We start from the raw sequence: 24,756 nt of genomic DNA on the forward strand, positions 1-24,756 counted from the left end.
TAACCCCAGCCCAAGTAGATCAATCTTTCATTATTTGCTTTTATGGGAATTATTTTCTAGTAGTTTATTGCTTATTGTCTTTTAATGATGTTTTTTGAAAACACATTATTAATCCTTTAATTTTTCCTTTTTTTTTTTTTTAACTTAGAAAGTCTCTGCTCTATTTCTTCCCATTTTAAACATGGGAAAGTTTTAATTCTAAAATGCTTCAGAAAATATCTCACAAGCATGAAGAGTAAATCTTATTGATATGCAACATGCATTTTAATAGGGTGAGACATGAAATAGTTTGAAACAACATTTATGAAACTCCTAATCTGACTGTACTTCTGTGAACTGCCTATGCTGTAATTGCAGCAATAAAGGGACTGATATTTAAAAATACAGATTTTTTTCCATATCATTTAGCATAATTTTAGTCTCAATGTAATTTTGCAAAGAGTCACCCCAAATCATTTTCATTTTTAATCAAGGCAAGACCATAATTTTGTTCATTATTTAATTTTAAAAATTATTGCTTCTGAAGTGACTGAAAATAAAATGATATCACATGATCTCCCTCCATATCCATCTTCTAACTTGTTTTAACTATGAACTAATCAACCACAGGCCTCTCTCTTATTCAAGTTATGGAGTATTTCAAACCTTCTCTTTTGGTGTTCATGGCTGAAAGGTTCAACTCAATTTTTTAACATTTCCCCAAGGGCTTACTTTTAAAAATGAAATTGAAATGATATGTAAACCATCGTAGAGAAAAACACAGGCTATCTCATTAAAAAGTTCTAAACTTAAAAGTTGGACTTCTCAACTTGTTCCTCTATTGATTACTTAGGAATTTTTTTTTTCCTTTTGGTACTAGGGATTGAACTCAGGGGCACTTGACCACTGAGCCACATCCACAGCCCTATTTTATATTTTATTTAGAGATAGGGTCTCACGTAATTGCTTTGTACCTTGCTTTGAACTCGTGACCCTCCTACCTTAGCCTCCAGAGGTGCTGGGATTACAGACCTGCACAACCATGCCTGGCCAGGAAATTTCTGATCCAGGAAATCACTTAAACATTCTGAACTTCTGTTTTATTAGTCAAATGTAACTGGGATCCATTGTAGCCTGGTAGGTATTAAATCATAATCAAAAAAGATCAGAGGTAAAAAAGAAAAAAAAAAAGAAACACTGGGTAGAAGGCAAAGTGTTTGATAAATAAGATGTTCTCAGGATTCTAAATTTGACCATAGAGCCAATTAATAAAAATCTGGATGATTATAGTTTTAAAAAATTCCATACTTTCTGTGGGCTCACAAGAAAGAATGATTTAATAACTAAGCCTCAGTTTTGGAAAGGATTTGATGGTTGTTGAGATCAACCCTCTCACTGTTGGCAATGTCTGAATTTTTCTAATATCCTTATAAACACCACATTTGGAACTCTTCCGTGAGTAGTCTTTTCATAATCTGGCAGCTCTCCTAATTCAGATGCTCTTCCTTCTAAACAGCCACATCTAGCTGCCTTCTTGGCTCTTTCCTTGAAATATTTTCCAGATACATGCTGTCTTCTACCTTAAGCACCCTCTAAATTAATGCTCACGGCATCCCCATTTCTACATTTTGAAGAACTGCTATTCATCATTCAAATATTTGGTCAATGTGAGCTCATTGGGTGAATTTTTCCTACATAAGAACCCCACACATGGAGGCCCCTAAATTATGCTGTTTCTCCTTTTTAAAAATAACTGTAATTAAAACATGAGTTTTATAATTTGTGCCTTCCATACCATTTTGCCAACTCTATTGGAACTTGTCTTTTCCCTGCTGTGTTCCTGTATTTAGTATGGTGCTTGATAAATATGGAGCTGGAGACTTCAAAAAGTTGAAGACTCATAACTTTACAGCCAAACAAACAAACAAAAAAACAAAAACATGTCCCAGAGAACACCAGTAGAGAAGACAATGAGGGTACAAGTTTTACTCTTAGTTAAAAGGTAGACAGGAGAAAAAGTTACTTAAGGTCCACACAAAAGAAGGCCAATAGCACCTCCCCCCACCCCCAATTATTGTGGATTGAACCCAGGGCATGCTAGGCAAGCACTCTATCACTGAACTATATCCCCTGCTCTTTCAAAGTTTTATACTTCTGTTTTAAAATCTAATAAATTCCCAACTGCCTGGACATATTCATAGTGGGTACCTTTTACTAAATATTTAATAATTAAGTTGTTTTAATCTACTTCACATTTACTACTATATACCTAAAGAAAAGATGTATAACATATTCTATATTATTAAATGTTGTTTTTCTTGGACCTTTTTAAAAGAGGGCTTGTATTGATCTTGATTTCTTTGGGCAGAAGCTCTCTTCTGGAGAGTAGGGTAACCATAGAGAATCTCTTGAATTATAGAGCCACATGAGACATCAAGACAGCAAATGCTCACACAGATTTATAAACTAAATTTCAGTAAGTCTTGATTAATGTCACATGGACATGGAATATACTGTAAGGTTGACAACATATGAATACAACATTATACTATGGTTTGGAAACTATTTTCTAAACATTCCTTAAATTTTTGACAAAATAGTGAAAAAAAAAGAATACATATTAGAGACAACCTGAAATCTGAATACTGGAAAACATTTTGAGAGCCCAGATTAAGCTTTTAAATTTAAAGACAAGGAAATATAAATTCCAGAGACTCCATTTTTCCTCCAGAGACTATATATAGGTAACTCACTCTTGGAACCAATCAGCAAGTCTACCTGAAGGGAAAAGTCAGGCAAGGTCACTCTGCGATGTAGTTCCTTTCCCCAGATGCAAAACCCATGGATTCAAAACACAAGTAACTGATAGCATTTTAAAATATCATCTTCTAATCACTATTGCAGCCAATATAAATTCCTATAATTCCCTCTGTTGAGTCCCAACTGTATGGTATTTTCCAAGTCACTTGTATCATTAACAAGCAAACTAAAAGCACATAATCAACCAAGAGAGTAAATTTCCCATAAAACAAAATTCGCTCACTCTGGCATTTTCATTGGCATTTGCAAAAGCATTTTAAAAAGACTCAAAACGCATATATTTCACTTAAACATTTATTTTTAAACTGAGGAAGTGTTTTTATTCAATCTGTGGGTATAAACACTCTAAGAATATATATATAGGCAGTAAGTTGGCAATGAACTGATATAAGAATCATAGTATATAATTTCTTGGGCATGGAATAATAAAAAAAAATTCAAATGGAGCATTCTTTCAGTGAATTTTGAATCCTAGATCTGGTTCTAGAATGGAAACTATTCCTAACTGAGCTCAATAAATATTTATTGCACATTACTGTGAGTATGGCAATACGCTAGATATTGATGATACAAAAATGGAAAATAGGTCCTCCCTAGTATCAATTTAGAATCTTCTAAAGGAGGTAAATGTGTAACTTCAATATAAACATTTACTATTATGCAACCGTTCCAAAGTGGAAGCCACCATTATCTCTTACCTAAAACAGAAAATAGCTCTCTAAAGAGTTTTCCTTCCTTTATTCTTTCTATAACCCTCTCTTCTCCTTGTGATCTTTTCTATTACTCTTAATATAAAATTCCTTAGTTTGGTCCACAAAGCCCTATGTATGGGCTTTACCTCTGCTCTCTCTACAGCCTTTTCTACTCCCACTTTCCCCTATGATTCAATATGTTCTAGTCTCATGAAACTTTTTTCTCTGCTGTGAACGTAGCTTGTTCTTGTTTGAACAGTGAACTTTCTATTTCTTCTGAGTCTGGCTCTTGAAGTAGCTGCCTGAAGTTCTGAAATCTCAAAGACTACACACTCATAGCCATTTGCCTTGACCACCTTGTCTCAAGAAGTACTCCCTTTTCTACTTGTCACCTTCTAAAGATGCCATTGTCCTGTTTAGTTACTGTATAGCACTACTTACTACTTACTTTCTGAAAATAGAGGCTTGCACCTAATAGACACATCTTACACATATCAAAATAAAGACCTTTCCCTAAGAATTTTAAGTGAAGTCATCACACAAGAATTTGATATTCTAAAACTGCACACAAGAACCTGCTGATTGAAATGTCTGCTATTTGCCTGCCTCTCTACCGGTATTGGGAAAACAAACAGAATTTATGTTATAGAATAAAGAGCAATGAAACAGGATCCAAAATTTATTCACCTACAACTAATTTGGTTAAGTCATCTTCATTTCCCTAGATTTTAGTCTACTTGTGTGTGCAGTAGAGGAATTAATTTTTAAAAAAACTGTTATAATTTGAAATTTAATTATTTGAAATGAATTTTCTAAAATGAGAATGATTCTTTAAACTGTACATTTTTTTTATAACCCAAGCATAGTAAGCAAAGACTATTAAGCACTCAGTTATGAGCTTACTGTCCAATTGTAGATTCTTTACTGTAACCAATCCTCCCTTTGACACCATGTTTTGAGTTCTCTACATATCTGATTACAAAGTAGAAAAAATGCTGAAAGTTGTAAACTTTCATAAAATTCATAAAATTGCATTCCATATATTTATACTGAATTATACATTCTTCTCTGAGAAAATATACTAATAATGTGTATATGCATCCAAATTAAAACATTCTGAGGCACTAAGAACGATTTTCATATCTGCATTTAAAGACATGTTATCACTATCATGCAAATAATACATTAAAAAGATTTTTACACTTTCTGACAAAATAAATTTTAAAAAAGTTCTCATGAGAAAAATATTACCTACCATCACACTACAAAAAGAAATTTCAAGAACACGAAATAGTATAAAAATTAGAAGAATTAGGTAAGGATGGACAAGCCAGAAAAATAAGGGGCCAACTATTAAAATTGATATAAAGGTGATTTTTAACAATTGCAATTCAAATGCATCAATGATGAAGTTTCAAGAAATTTACTGTGAAAATACCTACATATTGCCTAACAATGTTTTCATAGAAAGCTTAGAGGATACAGTAAGTGGAATTAATTTGAAGCCAAGGAAATATAGGCAAAAAGATGAGGGGGGTAATCCTGTTTTCTAAAATGTAAAAGCAAGAGGTCTTTTAGCACTGACAGAAAATAATCATGGAGCTACCACAAACAGTAACCATGAGAAAATCCTAATTTAAAATATTTCATACGCAAAAACCTGTGAAAATAAAAATAAATTCTGAAGCAAACTTAAATTACTCAACTGCTATCTTAACACAGCAATAAAATTGCATTGTGAAACAAAATCTGGAGTGTTTATATAATTCATTACATGGAATTAGATCCTACATTATGTTAGGAAGATAAAGCATCACAACCCTAACTTTATAGATGTATACACACAATAATCTAAGTTTAAAAATGCTCTTGTGGTTAAGTGTTTCCTCCATTTTATTATTTCCATTCTTCTGCACATGCAGCCTGCCACTGATTTATTTTTACTAGCTGGAAACTGGGAGAAGGAATTAAATATTATACAAGCATATTAGTTTTATTTCCTTAAAATTTGATTTCCATCCACCTTTAAGTTTACTGCTTGATAATAACTAAGACATCAAAGCCAATAGCGATAAAAGAAAAACTTTTTTTTTTTTTTTTTTGCAAGAGATCAGCAAAAGTAAATGTTTTTTTGGCTCCTTGAAAGCCATTCCAAATCTGGTAGAAATAAGCACATCTTACCCAACACCAAACCAGCTATATACTGTGCCTCACTAAACATATGACTCACTACTAATGATAGAGTGGAGTGTGACAGAGTTGTTGTGTAAGCTCATTCTGGACTGATGAAGGCCAAGGCTAGATGGAATGAGACAGCTATCCTTTATACCCATTATAGTTTTATCCTTGGCCTCACTCAGAGGCATTCGATCTTCCAGAAAGCAAGACTTTTTGGTCAAAATGTAAATTTCCAAAATTTTAAAATGGCATGTTCAATGACTAACACAATAGCATTCAGAGTGAAAAGGAAGCTAATATTTTAATTATAAACTACGTATCAGGCAAGGAGCTAGATGCTTTCCTTATGACATCTCGTGTAAACTCCACACTGAACTTAAAACAAACAACTGTGAAATTGCCCCTTCTCCACTGAAATTCTATGAAAATTACTGCAGGGAAATACAATGGATAAGGAGGCTTTAATGTGACTACTATGTGAAGATGAGAATGTAGCCCGAGGCTATATCTGCACCCCAAAATGTCAGTCAATCTTATACCCACATTGAGAGCAAATGTGGGCAACTTGGAAAAAAATGATCAGCCACTCACCATAATGCATGTAACAGTTTCCTTTGGTGGGATCCAGCTCGATAGCCTTCAAGAAGAACTTTTCAGCCTCACTCTTTCGACCCTTGAAAAACAGAGAACATGGATGATTCAGAAATGAATCACGAGGGATTCTTCACCTTCAGGGCACAAATGAGCAGACTCATGTCCACTGGTGACCATCGTGGCAAAAGAAGAGTTTTATTTTTATCTAAATGAAGATGTTGAAGGAGAATATGTGAGAATAAAGATGGAGGCCTGAATCCTGGGAAACATTAAGATAGAGGTGTGAGTGCCAGAAAGAGAAGAAAAGGAAGAGACCAGAGAAATAAGAGAAAAGTTTAAAAAAAAAAAAAAGGATTCACAGGAATCAAAAGAATAAGGAAACATCTTTTGTTTTCATATGATTCCTTCTTTTTTTTTTTTTTTCTTGTAACAGGAGTTTGTCCTCCTTACATACTTCTAATCACATCCTTATCAAATGAGGAAATAAGGTCACAATTCATTGGATCTGAAACAGCTACTCCTTATTGCTACTGAAAATTATACTGATCCAGAATTTAATCTCCTGTGAAGTCTCCTGCCTCACTACAGATTTAATCGGGATCATCGTAATACTCATAAGAAAACAAATTTAAAAATAAGGGGGAAGGTTCACCTGCAATACATTCGAGTTTTTTCATCAAACAGCGTAATCCAGGCAGACTGTAAAACTCTACATTCTTTATTTGGTTATGGCTCACAACGACATCCAGAATAACATAAAGACGTGGCTTGAAGTGGGAGAACAGTCTAAGAGGAACTTCCTGCAGAGAGCTCTCATCTGCCATGGTTGAAGATCTATGCTGAATACACTGAGGTTGATGTCCAAAAGCCACTGTGGTAAAGAGAAATGATCTCACCTGCTTATTCCTTCTAATTTACACACTATCCATCATAGGAATTTCAGGCATTTTCTTTCTTTCTTCACAAATATTTTTAAAATTCCTGTCACAGTGATGAATTTTCCAAAGTTAAAGATGTGTGTGACAGGTATGCTACATTCCACAACACTCATTCATTTCTCCATATCTTCACTTTTTTATTCATTCATTTAAAAAAAATCACTCTGTTACTGCCTCCTTCATTCACTCATTGTTCTAACAGCTAGAGACCAGGCTACCACATCTACCACCTATAAACAGTGATAAACAATGAACTAATGGACTTCTTTCTTCTTTCTTTTAAATAATGTTATTCCATTGAAAAACTTCCCTCTAATTCATAATTCTTATCAACTATCCAACAATTAAAACTAAAAAAAAAATACATTCAATATTTCCTACATTTTAATGTCAAAGGTAATGTTTCCCTTCTATTTACTTTAATAAAGTTAGCAAGACTTAGCAATAATCTTACCAAGGAAGGATTCTCCAAATGAGTCAATAAATTTAAAGAATCAGGCAGGCTATGTATGAGTTATGAGCAGAGATGCTAGACAAGTGGAGCAGCTTACACACTTGTTTTAACTATGTGACTTTTGGAGAATTTATTAAATCTCTTAGCTGTAATTTTCTCTATACAAAAAAAAAAAACAGATGTAGCACAGGGAACTTTTCGGGTAGTGAAAGCACTGAGTATGACACTATTATAGTGGATACATTTCATATATATGTCTAAACCCATAGAATAAATAGACAACACCAAAGTGTGAGTCAAAATACAAACTATGGACTTTAATTGCCTTATCAGTTGACAACAAGTATAGGACACTAACTCAAGTTGATTATAATAGGGTTTGAAACTCTGTATGCTGGTGGGAAGGTAGGGAGGAATATGGAAACTCTGTACTTTCTGCTTAATATTTTTTTAAACCTACAACTACTCTAGAAAATAAAATCTATATTTTTTTAAAAAAAGATAAGAGCTATTTCAAAAGATTATTGAATTACCTGAGCCAACGCATACAAAGTGGCTATTATAGTACTTAGGTATAAGTTTGTAGCAAATGTTAACTATTATTTGATACAAAGAGGTAATACGCAACAGAATGAAGAGCTATGAATGACAAATAGTAAGTTTTGTTAATATACACAGGCTAAGAAAACATGGTCATTCTTTAAATCATCTTCACAAAATAATATACAAAGAACTTGCAGAAGAGGATAATAAAAAAGATGCAAAATATAAGCTATTGTTTGGTAAAAAAATATATATACAGATTTTATATACAAATAAAAAGGGGCTTTGAACTTTCTTCCTCTTAAATTTTTAAGGATGGAAAGGAAGGAACTGGTTCATTTATCAATGCCACAATAAATTGGGTAGTAAAACCCTTGTTCATTGACAAAACAATAGTATGAAGCCTTAAAAACATGCATCAGTACTCAAAGACAGTGGTCTCTGCCTGCTCACCGGACTGTTATTAAAAGAAATGGGTCCTATAATCTCCTAGATAGAAATTGGACGTGTAGAACATTATTTCTGGGGATGGGCAGAGGACATATGACCACTATTTGTTTAGTGAAGACTAACTGCCAAATAATAAGGATGAAAAGACAACTCTCCTGAGAATATATAAAATAATAAACCAACTGACCATATAAGTCCAACAGGTAAACAAATCACTAGTTTCTACGAAGGGGTCAGGATTGTTGGGAGATAATATTATCTTTAATTAAACTTACTGTTTCAACTATCACTATTTTAGGGAAACAGTAATTAAGAAAATGGTGAAGAAAAAAATGTTTAGCAGATTTTTCATTGTGTCTTTGATATTAAATCAGCATTTCCTGTAAGCAAGTATTATGGAAGAGCCACAGGCTGAACAAACCCCTTTACAACAAGCACAACATATACATATACAACATACATTGTGTGTATTGACAGGTGTCTAGACACGGATAGTGGTTCAGAAACCAAGAAGAAGGGATGCCACTAATTATTTAAATAGGGAGCCTACATCATGGGAACAAATTTTTACTCCTCACACTTCAGATAGAGCCCTAATATCCAGAGTATACAAAGAACTCAAAAAATTAGACAATAACATAACAAATAACCCCATCAACAAATGGGCCAAGGACCTGAACAGACACTTCTCAGAGGAGGACATACAATCAATCAACAAGTACATGAAAAAATGCTCACCATCTCTAGCAGTCAGAAAAATGCAAATCAAAACCACCCTAAGATACCATCTCACTACAGTAAGATTGGCAGCCATTATGAAGTCAAACAACAACAAGTGCTGGCGAGGATGTGGGGAAAAGGGTACACTTGTACACTGCTGGTGGGACTGCAAATTGGTGTGGCCAATATGGAAAGCAGTATGGAGATTCCTGGGAAAGCTGGGAATGGAACCACCAGTTGACCCAGCTATTGCCCTTCTCGGACTATTCCCTGAAGACCTTAAAAGAGCATACTACAGGGATTGTTGTTCATAGCAGCACAATTCACAATAGCTAGACTGTAGAACCAACCCAAATGCCCTTCAATAGATGAATGGATAAAAAAAAATGTGGCATTTATACACCATGGAGTATTACGCAGCACTAAAAAATGACAAAATCATGGAATTTGCAGGGAAATGGATGGCACTAGAGCAGATTATGCTTAACGAAGCTAGCCAATCCCTAAAAAACAAATACCAAATGTCTTCTTTGATATAATGAGAGCAACTAAGAACAGAGCAGGGAGGAAGAGCAGGAAGAAAAGATTAACATTAAACAGAGACATGAGGTGGGAGGGAAAGGGACAGAAAAGGGAAATTGCATGGAAATGGAGGGAGACCCTCATTGCTATACAAAATTATATATAAGAGGTTGTGAGGGGAATGGGAAAATAAACAAGGAGAGAAATGAATTACAGTAGATGGGGTAGAGAAAGAAGATGGGAGGGGAGGGGAGGGGGATAGTAGAGGATAGGAAAGGTAGCAGAATACAACAGTTACTAATAGGGCATTATGTAAAATTGTGGATGTGTAACCAATGTGATTCTGCAATCTGTATTTGGGGTAAAAATGGGAGTTCATAACCCACTTGAATCTAATGTATGAAATATGATATGTCAAGAGCTTTGCAATGTTTTGAACAACCAATTAAAAAAAAACCATACAGAAGACAATATTGTTGAAACTCATGAAAAACAACAATGAAATCTCCACCCTACCATATTTTTACCACATGCACATCAGATAGAGCACTAATCTCCAGGATATCTAAAGAACTCAAAAAACTTAACACCAAAACAAACAAACGAAAACCCAATCAAAAAATGGGTTAAGGAACTGAACAGATTCTTCACAGAAGATATATAATTGATCAACGAATATTATGAAGACATGTTCAATATCACTAGTAATTAAAGAAAAGCAAATCAAAACTAAGATTTCATCTCTCTCCAGTGAGAATGGCAGTTATTGAGAATACAAGCAACAACAAGTATTGGTGAGGATGTGGGGAAAAGACACACTCATACATTGCTAGTGGGACTGTAAATTTGTGCAATCAATCTGGAATGTAGTATGGAGATTCCATATAATACTTGGAATGAAACCACCATTTGACCCAGCTAGCCCACTCCTCTGTCTATACCTGAAGTACTTAAAAACAGTGTGCTACGGAGATGCAGCACATTGATGTTTATAGCAGCACAATTCACAACAGCCAAACTGTGGAATTAACATAGATGCCCTTTACTAGATGAATGGTATATATATTCCATTGTGTGTGTGTGTGTGTGTGTGTGTGTGTGTGTGTGTGTGTGTATCTATCTCAGGAATATCTATCTATCTATCTCAGGAATAAAAGAGAATAAAATTATGGTATTTACAGATACATGGTTGGAGTCAGAGAATACCATGCTAAGTGAAGTAAGCTAATCCCAAAAAATCAAAGGCTAAATGTTTTCCCTGATAAGTTCATGCTAATCCGTAATAAAGGGGGGCATGGGATGAGTGGAGGAACTTTGATTCGGCAAAGGGGAGGGAGGGCTGAGGAAGGGGAATGGGGATAGGAAAGATGGTAGAATGAGATGGACATCATTATCCTAGGTATGTGTATGATTTCCCAAATGGTGTGACCCTTCTTCATGTACCATCAGAGAAGTGAAAAATTGTGCTCCATTTGAATGCATGAATCAAAGAACATTCTGCTGCTATTCCACAGTGTGGGATCAGTTTCCAGCTAATTTACTTTGTTCTCCTATTAAACTATGCTGCTACTACTACCACAACTCAGAAATGGGAGCCTAGTGAGTGGATACAAAAAGCAAACAGTATCCCACCCAATGGCGATCCACACTATTTCCAACCACAAAACATAGAAATATGAAAACAGCCACATACAGGTGTTGACATACTCACACACACACAAACTCCACCCATCATTCCTGGAAACCTCCAATTACACTATTATGGCTTTAGTAAACTCTATTCATACTTTTGTATTCATTTTTAGTGACAAATTATTCAGAACAAAATCCACCACCTTCTACAGTGTGTCATGATGTAACTGCTCAGAATTGCTATTCTACTGAATGACACCTGAAAGACTTACCAGGACCTTTAATTATTGCAACACTTTATGACTTTATGTGGATACATATTATATGTGCACATCTATTTAAATATATAAATGGTGATATTGTGGTTTATGTTATAAGTAATATATTTCTGATTATATATATGTTACAAATATATAATATATAAATTACACACACACACACACACACACACACACACACACACACACACACCGCTTTATGAACATTTCCTGGCACAGAGCTCTTAAAACCTTTTAATTTTCTGAGTAATGGAGGGGCTAAAAGAACTTTTGTTCTAACATTTTCTCTTTTAAGCCTGATACCTAACACAGAGGTACTGATCCCCAGGAATTTCCTCAGTGACAGGAACACTTTTTGTTCTAATGAGGCCACTCTTTGTGGGTTCCTGGATAGGAGTCGATCGCCAGAAACACCAACCCATGACTGGAAGCTTGGAACCTTTGGCCACTCACCCTAAATCCCCACCTGATTCTCCAGGAAGGAGAAATGGGCTGGAGGTTAAATGATTATGCCTGGATAATAAGTCTTAATAAAAATTCCTGCACTATGGGATTCAAGGAGCTTCTGGGTTGGTGAACAAGAAGACATATATGGGACAGGAGGGAGGTGCAGCTCTACCACTCCAGTAGGACAGACATTGCTTCCCACCCTCTCCCATGTACCTCTTCACCTGACAGTTCCTTTAAATTATCTTTGTAGAAATACAACTGATCAACCAAAATATTAAAAGATGTTCAACGTCTCTAGCCATTAGAAAAATGCAAATCAAAACTACTCTTCAGATTTTTTCTCGTCCAGTCAAAATGGCAATTATCAAGAATACAAGCAACAATTAGTATCGGCAAGGGTGGAAAAAGGCACCCTCATAAATTGCTGGTGGGACTGCAAATTGGTGCAACCATTATGGAAAGCAGTATGGAGATTCCCCAGAAAACTTGGAATGGAAACACCATTTGACCCAGCTATCCCACTCCTCATTTTATACCCAAAGGACTTAGAATCAGCATACTACAGTGATGCAGCCACATCAATGTTTATAGCAGCTCACTTCACAACAGCCAAACTGTGGAACCATTCTAGATGCTGTTAGGTCCTTAGGCCAAAGTAACTCCATTTTGAAAATCGGCCTCTGCCCACCCAGGCACGACTTCCCATTGGGCCACCCCCAAAGAGTCCCTAACTACCAAAACCACAACAAAGACCTCAAGTAACAATCCCAGGACCAGATGGGTTAATTCTTGACTACTCCATTGTACATGACTATAGTGAAGAACTTTTTTCCAGCAGGCTGCTTCGTCTTGCAGAAGGGCAGCCTGACAGATGTTCTCTGCCATATTGCTCGACTCAGAGATGTCTCTGTTGTGGATATTTGCACCAGCTACCCTAACAGACTCCCTTCAACAGATGAATAAATAAGGAAAATATGGTACACAAAGAAACATTACTCAGCCCCAAAGAAGAATGAAATTATAGAATTTATAGGTAAATGGACAAAGCTAGAGAATATCACGTTAAGCGAAATAAGCCAAACCTCCAAAACTACAGCCCAAATGTTTTCTCTGGTAAACAGATGCTGATCCATATTGGGTGTGGGGGAACTGTTAGAGAAGAATGTAGGAACTTTGGATTGGGCAGAGGGGAGGGGAGGAGGTATGGGGGTAGTAAGAATGATGAAATGAGATGGACATTACTACCCTATATACATGTATAATTACATGAGCGGTGTGACTCTGTACCACGTACAGCTAGAGGAATGAGACGGTGTGCTCCATCTGTGTACAGTATGTCAAGAGGCATTCTATAATCATGTATAACTAATCAGAATGAATTAAATAAATATTAAAATTTTATTTTAAAAATAAAAAAAATCTTCGTAATAAATTTGCAATAGTGAGTAATCCATTTTCTCCATTTCTGTGAGCCACTCTAATAAAATGAACCCATAAGACATTCATGGCCATCTCTAGTTTACAGCCAAGTCAGACAGAAGAAGTCACCTGTGAATCATTTGAAAAAGGAGTCACAAACCGAGCTGAAATGCAATAGCTGATAAACAGGGCTGAAAGACTACAACAGAGGGAAGTTCACTCAAAGAAGACAAGTATTTTGTGTGCACGTAGCTGCGTTTGTTGTCTGATAAGACATGTTACATCGACAAAGGGCACAAACAAGTAGTTTGCAAGTACCAAAACACACACACACACACACACACACACAAAAAAAAAACAGAATCCCTACGGAAACATGTTAAGCATTTGCAACATTTAATTAGCCTATCACATAAATTAATACATTAACATGATATTATTCATATATCAATAAAGTTGTAAAAAATGAGAGAACTCAATAATGGTGAGAGGTCATGAAAAGGGGCACTCCTACAACACATTGTTGAAATAGAGTAAAATGTAAAAAAAAAAAATCCTTCTGAGAGGCAATTTTACATGTATCAAAAGTTTTAAAATTAGACACATTTTGGCAAACCAATTCTATTTCCAGGCATGGGTCCTAAGGAAACACATGTAAATATGACAAAATTGCTGTTTATTTTCCTTACAGTATTGTTCATATAAACTCAATGTTCATCAGTATGGACTGGATTAACCTGTGTCATTGCGTTGAAATACTGTGTATCTATTAATTTTTGTTTAAAATTATTTAATCCCTAAGAGATCTTCCCGATCCACTGCCAAGTGAGCCAAAAAGGCTGCAGTACAAGTTTACAGCCCCATTATGTTCCCTTGGTGGCACCACCTATGCCACTGGCTCATTTTACTACTAGAGTTTCAACACTGGGTGAAGGAAAGGGTTGGTCCCTTGGTATTTTAAGACTGATAGAGGAGAAGTACACATCTAGAGTAGAGAGGTTAAAAAAAAAAAAGTTCCTGCCCTCATACAGCTTCCTTTCTGGTTGCAGAATGGATAGTGAATACGCAGACAGGTGACACATCACTCTTAAGTGTGTTGGTGAAAAATAACACAGGATCCATAGAAAGAGCAATTCTCCATGGTTGGGGATGGGGTGGGGTTATGTCTGATAAAGTGACCAAGAATAGCCTTTAGTGGCATTTAAGAAGGGACCCAAGTAAAAGGAGTGAACAGGTCATGAAAAGATCTGGCATGTCTGGAGTGTTAGGACCTTTAGAAAAACCATAAAACAACAACAACAACAAACAGTATGGAAGCAGTGGCATAAATCCCACTAAAATCCTAGGAAAGAAGTATGACAGGAGGGTGTAGACTTACCAGGCATTGCAAGGAGTTTGTAATTTCTGGTTTTTTTTTTTTTCCTGGTTTTATTTTTTCAGTAGGGAAAAACCAGTCAATACTGGATGCCACATGCTATGTTGATTCATGTTTTCATCAGTGTTAACGAGCAACCAGCAATCTCTGGAAACTGCATAAACATGGGACACTCCAGACATCTGTGTGCCATTTTTTTTTTTTTTTTTTTTGCACAGAGACCATGCAAACCTTCTCTGGATCATTTCAACTTTAGTATATGTGATGCTAGAGCTGGCAGTGGAATTTCTTTTGAATGAGAAAGGAATACCACAGAGGATTTTAAGTAGAGGTACACCATGATCTCACTTATATTAAAACAAAATAGAACAACCCTCCAGATTTGGGGTGTAACACTAACAGGAGGAGGGGCCAAGAGACAACAGGGAAATCACTCAGGAGGCTGTTAATACTCATGGCATACGCTAGGGTAGTAACACTGGAAGTGGTGAGAAGTGTTCAGATTGGGGATGGCTTTTGAAGAGTAGTGGCCAATGGATCAGGTGTAGGTATAGCGTAAAAGAAAGAACTGAGGATGACTACAGTTTTTTACTTGTCACATGCGATGGATGCAGGTATTATTCGTTTACATGGGAAAGATCTTGTGGGAGTTGGTGTCAGGAAGAACATGCATGTGCAGTGGAGTATTGGAGTTCTGCTTGATGGAGATGCTAGGGCAAGAAAATATGGAGGATTAATCCAGAAAGACTGACCAGAGAGGGAGCCACTGGCAGGAAATAAGAACAAGAGATATCTGATAACTGGCATGAGAAGAAAGTAAAGGGAGTACACTTGCTGAAATACTAAGAAAGGAACAAAAAGAAAATCAAAACTAATTTATTTACTTTTTTTTATTAGCTACACATGACATTACAATGATCTTGTCAATTCATACATTTGAATCAGATGGGGTATAATTTCTCATTTTTTTCTGATTGTACAGAGTGCAGAATCTCACTGGTCATAGAGTCACCTATATACATATAGCAATCATAATGTCTATTCTATTCTGCTGCCCTTCCTATCCCCCCTTCCCCTCCCCTCCCCTCCCATCATTTCTCTCTATCTAATCTAATGTGACACACTTTTTTTTTCTCTTTTTCTCCTCACAACATCATACATGTATTCTGTATAACAATGAGGGTCTCCTTCCATCTTCCGTGCAACTCCCCTTCTCCCTCCTTTTCCCTCCCACCTCTCTTCCCCATTTAGTGGTGATCATCTTCTCATGCTCTTCCTCCCTATCCCATTTTGAGTCACCTCTCCTTATATCAGAGAAGACATTCAGCATTTGTTTTTTAGGGATTGGCTAACTTCACTTAATATAATCTGCTCTAATTCCATCCATTTCCCTGCAAATGCCATGATCTTGTTATTTTTCAGTGCTGAGTAATATTCCATTGTGTATAAATGCCACATTTTTTAAATCCATTCATCTGTTGAAGGGCATCTAGGTTGGTTCCATAGTCTAGCTACTGTGAATTATTGTGCTGCTGTAAACATTGATGTGGCTGTGTCCCTGTAGTATGCTCTTTTTAGGTCTTTTGGGTATAGTCTGAGAAGAGGAATAGCTGGGAAAAATGGTGGTTCCATTCCCAGCTTTCCAAGGAATCTCCATACTGTTTTCCAAGTTGGCTGCACCAATTTGCAGTCCCACCGCATCCTTGCCAGCACTTGTTGTTGTTTGACTTCATATTGGCTGCCATGATGGTATCTTAGAGTAGTTTTAATTTGCATTTCACTGATTGCTAGAGATGGTGAGCATTTTTTCATGTATTTGTTGATTTACTTACTTTTTTTTTAAAGAGAAAAACTATTAAAAAGCAATATAAAATATCAACATACAGGTTCATTTTCAAAAACCAACTCAAATTATAAGAAACTTGTCTTTCATAAAGAAGTATTTAAAATATCTGAGTATATTAAAATTCACATTTAACTGTTGCTTTTTACCCAGCTTTGACATTCAGAGTAGGTTAAATAAAGTTACAGTTTAAGAAAGAAATACAAAATGACTATTATAAATAGTACATAACTGAGGTGTTTAGCTTACTTAGACTTCCTGTTATGTTACAATTTTCATTTTCTTTCTACATCTGTTCACTTGTATATTTTTCCTTCAAGCCTAAAGGAATCATCCACACATACTGTAATAACATTTCAGTGGAGATAATTAATTTGATAGAAAACAACCACATCTTAAACTCCACCTGGGCAAATTACTTCGGCTCTTACATTGTGTTGCCTACAAAGTCAAGTTAACAGCAATATCACATCATAACCCGTACCCATCCGTATCTCAGTTGACGAGAACAGTACTCAGACATTTCGTTAGAATGTCTGAGAAAGCTGAGGTAAAGTAAGTAGAAACTCTGTTTAAATCAAATTTATAGTTAGACTACAAACTTTTCACTTTAAATTTTGCAAATATCTTTAAATTTTAGAATAGGTCATTTTTAGACACTAAAAATGGGCTTATGATTTACCTTTCAGTTATAAAACAAAAAGGTCCATCTGCTTTCAATTAAAACAATAAAATTTCAGCAATCCGTTACATTAATTGATTGGCTCTCTCTTAATTCAACAAACATTTATTGGGCACCTATCATATGCCTAGCACTGTTTTAAGTGGGATGGAAATGGTCTAGAAGAACAGACACCACTCCTTCCCTGGGGAATCTTACAGAACTGCAGCTGTTGTAGGACAAACACAAGAGATGAGAGTTTGACCCACAGCAGGTGGTTTGAACAAGTCAATTACAACAAGGATTCCTAAGGAACTGATGCTTGATGTGAGAGTCAAAAGACACAGCAAAGATAACATACTTGTGTCAGGAATTCAAAAACACCTCTAGAGTGGGTGAGGCCGGCAGGCGGGCGTGAGGTTGAGCCCTGTGAGAAGGAGGGCAGAGCAGAGCGCACCTGGCATACAGGTCACATGAAGATGCTGTCCGATGCTCTGTAAATATCACTCCCGGGACAGTGAGAATAACAGGTTTAATGGGAACAGAAGGACACAGGCAGGTGATAGAGAAGCAAAGATGAGAGGGCTAGCGTGAGAGAAAAGACAGAACTGGTCACCTACCCAGAATGATAGACAGGATAGGGAGGGGATGAGGTGAAGGAGACAGAGGGAACAAGGATGACCCCTGGGTTTTAGACTGTGATGAAGGGAAGGTATTAAATGATCAAAGAGAACCTGGTTTAGAGGACAAGATGATCAGCTCATTCTTAAGACTGTACCTACGAGATACAGGAGATGTCAAAACGTGATTTGTTAATCGGGTTGAATCAAGAGGCTCAAGCCAAGGTGAAACAGTAAACGTTTGGAGAAAACAGTAGTAGTCGATCGTGTCAAAATCTGAAAAATGCCCACAAGATTTAGTGACAGAGATCATGGGTGACCTCAGTAAGGTAGAAGTTAACAGGTGGAAGTGGAGGGGAAGGTGAGAAAACCAACATAGCAATTACAGACAACTCAGTGAATCTGTCTGTGAAGCTACCTATCAGTAGAAGGAAAGGAGAACAATAAGGATTCCGGGGGGAGGGAGACACAGAAAATCAAAATGTCATTCACAACAGGGCAATAACAAGACAAAAACAGAATAAAAAACAAAGCGTAGGTTTTTTGAAATTATTGTTGTTTTGTACTCGGGATTGAACCCAGGATGCTTAATCACTGAACCACATCTCCAGCCGTTTTTTTTTTTTTTTTTGGTTTTTTTTTGAGACAGGGTCTCCTTTCGTTGTTTAGGGCCTCTCAAAGTTGCTGAGGCTGGCCTTGAACTTGTGATCCTCCTGCCTCAGCCTCCTGAGCTACTGGGATTACAGGTGTTCTTCACTCCCCCAGCTAATGCCTATGTTTTACAATTGAAAATTAGACAGAAAATAACCCCAGATAATCTTTTCTTCCAGGAGTCTTAGACTTTCCAATTACCTCTGTGACCAAATTAAACCTGTCCAGAATTCTTCAAACCGAGTCTCTTGCCCCTGGGTACACTAACAACACTTGATTCCTACTTTTGTTTTTTTGACAGTTACCATATGCACCTTAATTACCAATTCAAATTCGTAATCTCTTCTAATTATAAACCACTTTAGGAGGATTGTTAAATCAACACTTAGCTAAGGGCCAGATGCATAGTAGGTGGTCAAAAATGCATGAAGAGTGTTAAATATCTGGCAAGAGCGAATACTGAAATCACATTTCTTTTTAAAAAAAAAAATAGCAAAAAAAGTCATTTCTTATAGTTCTGGAGGGTAGGATGTCCCCCAACATTCTCTTCAAACATACAGTCTCCTTGAGAAGTCCACCCCGCCGTTGCCCATCTGACAGAAGGCACCGTTTTCAGTGAGCAAATGTGATCAGATCTCGATGCTTGAGGGATACTCAGAATTTCTTTCCTACTACCACCATGGGTAACATGTTGTCTTTGCAAGGAAAAAGAAGAAAAATCGTAGGTTTTGTCAGCATTCCGCGGTCCATAAGATGGCAACCAAAGTTCATGAAAAAAAAAACTCTAGATGAATAAAGCAGTCCATGTCTGCAGGGGAATTTGTGCGACTGGAATGCCCTCAAATCTTAGCTAGTAGCAACAAGTCCAAACAGCTGGGCTGTTGCAGTAATAGGTGCTGCTTCTTTGTCCTGGCCAGATCTGCAATCGTTCAGTAAATTACTGCATCCAAACTGTTTATCAATGGCGTGGGGGTTGCTTTGGTCCCCACAGGGTCAGTTGGAGCTCCCTTGCACAGCACAAGTTCAAATATAGTGGAGAATGGTTAGGACGGCTGGCTTCTTGGAGTGGAGAGGCTGGAGCCGAAACGACAGCTGCTTTGCAGCTGGGTCACAAAGGAGAGCAAGAAATCCCTCGACACCATAAAAGGTAGCGGATGATGGGAAGGCAATATCGATGCCTCCATTTGTCACTGGCAGGGTGCCACTTGCTCTCAAATCCAAATGCTCTCGCAAGAGGATGAAGCCAGATGTAAATAATTCCCTAGTTTCATTTCATTTTTTTTTTTTTTGGAAAAAAACATGTTAGCAATAAAGAACGGAGAGGGTTATTTAATTTATTTAGACATAAAATTCTTTGATGATTTAACCAGGGTCCTGAAGAGAGCCCTGGATTTAATAATGGAAACCAAGTATCTAGTCTGGTTCTGACACCAAGCAGGTAAACAGCCAAGGAAAGCCACCAATCTGAACAGGTTTCATTTTCCTTAGTTGTAAATCAAAGAAACTGGATAAACCGAATTCTATCGGTTATGATTTTCTGTGAGAAAAAAAAAAAATGGAAGTCAATTCAAAAGATGTGGTTACGTTTAGATGAAAGGAAAGTTATATTTTATAATTCATGCCCTCCCTCCACCTTTTTTTTTTTTTTTTTTTGGTTGTTGTTTCCATTGGTTTCCAGTCTACAATAAGGGAGGAACTGGATCCTTTTCTCACGTCTTCTCAGATGAAACTGAGAGACTGGGAAAAATAACTGATACCTAAAACCAACCAAAGTGCATTTTCTGTAGTAACCAATGAACTCAACCGAGTTGGAATAAATCATCTATTTACCTTTTCAAGGTAAAGATGCCCATAAAAGGTAGAATAACCTAAGAAGGATCTTAAGACCATATACGCATGGAAAGTATATACGGTGACTCTAAGAGTCTTGTGGGAGCTCTGACCCAGGAAACAGAGTCAGGATTCGGCAGGTGGAAGAAGAGCCAAGACATAGGATAGTAGATATGCTTCATTCAGTGCTGGCCGCAGCCATTAGGCAGCCCGCAGCTTCAGCTTCAGCCCCAGCAAGTTCTATTTTAGCCCTTTTCATCAAGTCTTTTCCATACCTCCTTTTTATATGCAGGCCAAACGAAAGCAGCACACTGCCAACAGGTTACACAGGGGGATGGGGGGATGTTCACAAATTAATGTTTATGACCTTGAGTCTCTACACTATACACTGAATCACAGTGTTTCTGGCCTTGACTAACCATAACACAGTTGGTTCCCAGCCCTGGCTGCACACTGAAACACAACATAGCCCACCCCAAGTCTCATCCAGGGAGCCTGGCTGAGCCTCAGCCATTTCGGAGCCTGCCCCATCACTAAGTAATTTCTGTTTGTCTGAAATTGCTGTCTGTGCCTACTGTTCCAATGTGAATATAACAGCACTCCCTTCCTGATTTGGACAGAACTTCTAGTCACCCTAAGTCTTAACTTGCCTCTTAACAAGTGTTCACTTACACCAGATGAATCAAATGATAGCTCTTATGACACATCCATGTCCTACCAGATGAAGCCACTAGGCTCTGTTAGAAGCCATCCGCGAGGACCTACTGCGACCTCTGCTTTCCACTCCCCAAACACTCTTAACAAATACGGCATTAACAAAGACATCCTTTCACAGCTCAAGGCCACGGGAATCTGTCCAGCATAATTAAGTTTCGGCTCATCCTCTCTGCTTACCAAAACACATTTTTTCAAAGTCTTTTGCCATAGCCTACTGCAACTTGACTTTCTCTTTGTAGATTCTATAAGAACAGAAATATACATTGCCATGCACCAGGCATTGTTTTGAGCATTTTTCATGCATTAAAATATTATATCCTCCTAACACATCTGAGGTTCTATTAAGATACCCCATTCACAAAAGAAGAAATGGAGACGTGGAGAGGTTAAGTACCTTGCCTAAAGTACAAAAGATTGGTGGTGACTCTGGAGGACCTTACCAACTGTAAGATTTTTGTTCTTACTAAAACACCATTTAAAAGGATCTGCAGCTTCCAAAGATTGATTTGATGACAATCAATCTAAAAACACATCTACCTGAGAAAATAAGATTATTTAACAGCAAATGTAAGCCAATTTCTACTTTTGGCCAGGCTAATCATTCTTGTGCCACCTTCTGCAAATAATTTTCCATGACTTACGAAGAAAGATGCAACTATTGAAAAGAGTGTTGGTTAGCAAGCAACACTCACTCACTTGCATTTCCAGAGGTGAAGGGACCTATGAGATGACAGGAACCTTTAAACTAGGTGGAAAGGGGGAAAGCACACACAATGGCCAGAGGGTGGCACACTGCCAGGAAAACGAGTCTGTATGTATAAATACATATGACAAGCATATCACCGGACTGGATCATTCCCAAGTCCAAGCAGTATAGTGTGCAGCTGAAGCACACACATGTGTTTTGGTATTATTACAAAATGAAATTCTTTCTGTCTTTCTGACAGTGAGAGAGAATGTGTAATTTCACAAGAAATTGTGGGTCACTAACAGGAAAAAAAAATGAGTACAGAGGTTAACAGGGTAATGAAGAATAGAGAATCAACTTCTTTTCCTCTTGAAAGACAATTAGTTTGGCTGAGGGATAAATTATCGCTGTCAACGTCTAAGACCCTCTTGACCTTGATAGGAAAAGTGCATGATGTAGATGACACAGGACACACTAAACATCAACCTCTTGTGTTCATCACATCATGCAGTTTAACTGTCACCCAAATTGGCAGGTTTATCTTTGAGATGCAAGAGGGACCAAACGGACACTCCTAGCCATTAGAACAATTTACGCAAGCAATGCAGAGGTAAATAGGATGGCTCTTTAGTAAACTTGACATCACATTTTGCACAACTGCTATAAATACAGAGCAAGCTTTGGGAAAACAACAACAACAACAACAACAAGATGTTGACTTTCTCAGCTTCTCAAAATGGAATGATTGTATTTATTGAGTCATATAATGTCTTGTCGTGGAAAATGCAAATCTCAGGGATTTGGAAATCTGAGGAAAAATCTATAAACTGTTTATTAAATCTTTTAAAGTCATTTCTATTTTAAAACAAAAGCATAGATGTGTTATAGAAAGAAAAGTATTGATATAAGGAAAAAAATCACTTGACAATTAGACTTGAGCTTGATCGTCTCCTTAAGCATGATCCTAGAAGAGCTGGGCCACTTGGGAGAGTCACTTAAAGTCTCCAGATATTCAGTTCCTTACAGAGATAATAATGATACCTCCTGATGAGGAGAGTAGCTGAGCAAGTACACATAAAGCTCTTATAGCTGTGTATGGTATATGCTAATTGCCCCAAAATGTTAGCTTTTGATCTTTGTGCAATAGGGATGGCCTTAAAAGGACTAAATGAAGTAAAATATATTTTGAAAGCACAACACAGAAACACTTTGTGAGTGCTCACACACACACACACACACACACACACACACAAAAAGCACAACAAAACAGAATAAAAAGCAATTTATTGTTATTGTTGTTGTTTTTTGGTACTAGCAATTGAACCCAGGGGTCCTTAACTACTGAGCCACATCCCCCAGCCCTTTTTAATATTTTATTTAGAGACAGGGTCTCACTGAGATGCAAGTGCCTTGCTGAGTTGCTGAAGCTGGCTTTGAATTTGTGATCCTCCTATCTCAGCCTCCCAAGTTGCTGGAATTATAGCAGTTATTTTCTTAATAGACCTTTTCTACCTGAATCTACTTACCCAAAGGCAAATCATGAACATGTATAATTATTCTGGATATATGTAAAACAGAATTCTTGTAACATACCTACATGAAGACCTCTGTGATTTCAGGTACTTTGTCATCAATCAAATTGCCTGTTCTAAGACTTAGAAGTCTTAGAAGACTGTGGAAAAATATCTTCAAATAATTTAAAGAAAACAGAAAGCAGAGAGTATACCAAAGCCCATGTTAAAAGAACTTGAGGCTTGCTTTTGATCAAACTGGAAAACTCATAGTAAATACTGGTGACATATAAGAAATCATGAACTACCTACCCCATAGAAGTATGTATTTTCTAAAAGGCTATTTCTCTTTGAAATGTTGGCATGGTTTGGTAAGCTCAGGTTTAAGCTGCTACCAATCTTAAAATTCTCAGCAGGAGAGTTGTATTAGATTCTGATTATTACAAAATACAGAGACTTGTCACTTCATAGGACAAAAAGTTAGATAAGCAAAATACAACTTTATTCAAGTCTGTCATATTTCACAGATCTTTTCTCAAAGTAAAGGACTATAGGTAGCACGTTAATATTTCTTTTTATTTTTTAAATATAATAATAAAATAAAAACATTAGATGGGCAATAGAAAGAAAAGTAAAGTTCAGAAGAAGCTATTACATAGCCTTTGTACTGAAGGATAAGCAAAAAATAGGGAGGGGAAATTTAAAAAAGGCAGTTTGGGTAATGCCAGACCAACTGGATTAATGATCAAATGAAGTTAGAGAAGTATGAGGAGAATAGGCTACATGGCCTCAAGAAGGACTACTTAATTCTATTATCCCTAAAAATTCATATTATCTCTAGGGAAGATTTTGTACAATAATCCACAGTCATCTTTTAGAGTGTTTTGAATTTGGGTGGCTTAAAATAATAACAAATCCACTCATCCGCAAATATCTGGAAATCTCAGCTTGTTATGCAAAAAATATTTTGGAGAATTCCAAATAAAGTCATCTTAAAAGTAGTTTATACAACAGTCATTTTAATATTTGGAAAAAGAATTAGTGTTACAGTTCAGTAAATGATCTACCGGGAAGCAAAATTAATACTTTCTAAAATTACAATGAAATTCAGCAAAATTAGAGCAAAGCCCCAACCAGAAAAGGTTGCTTCTTCTATAAACTTTATCAGTATAAATTCAATCTAACCACTTC

The 24,756-nt window shown here is 36.7% G+C and overlaps 1 protein-coding gene across 4 annotated transcripts in view; it reads right to left on the reverse strand.

The window, feature by feature from the left end:
* Tmtc2 (transmembrane O-mannosyltransferase targeting cadherins 2) overlaps window positions 1-24,756 on the reverse strand; it is a 376,362-nt gene that overhangs the window by 71,303 nt on the left and 280,303 nt on the right. For 3 of the 4 annotated variants that reach the window (XM_005324409.4, XM_078053055.1, XM_040280265.2), the window contains one exon: window positions 6,261-6,342. In XM_005324409.4, the coding sequence (XP_005324466.2) occupies window positions 6,261-6,342 (82 nt within the window). Of the gene's footprint in view, window positions 1-6,260; window positions 6,343-6,981; window positions 7,135-24,756 lie in introns of those variants that run through there. The other variant, XM_078053056.1, reaches the window with a different exon arrangement.

This window comes from Ictidomys tridecemlineatus, chromosome 6 (assembly GCF_052094955.1).
Source record: "Ictidomys tridecemlineatus isolate mIctTri1 chromosome 6, mIctTri1.hap1, whole genome shotgun sequence".
NCBI lineage: Eukaryota > Metazoa > Chordata > Mammalia > Rodentia > Sciuridae > Ictidomys > Ictidomys tridecemlineatus.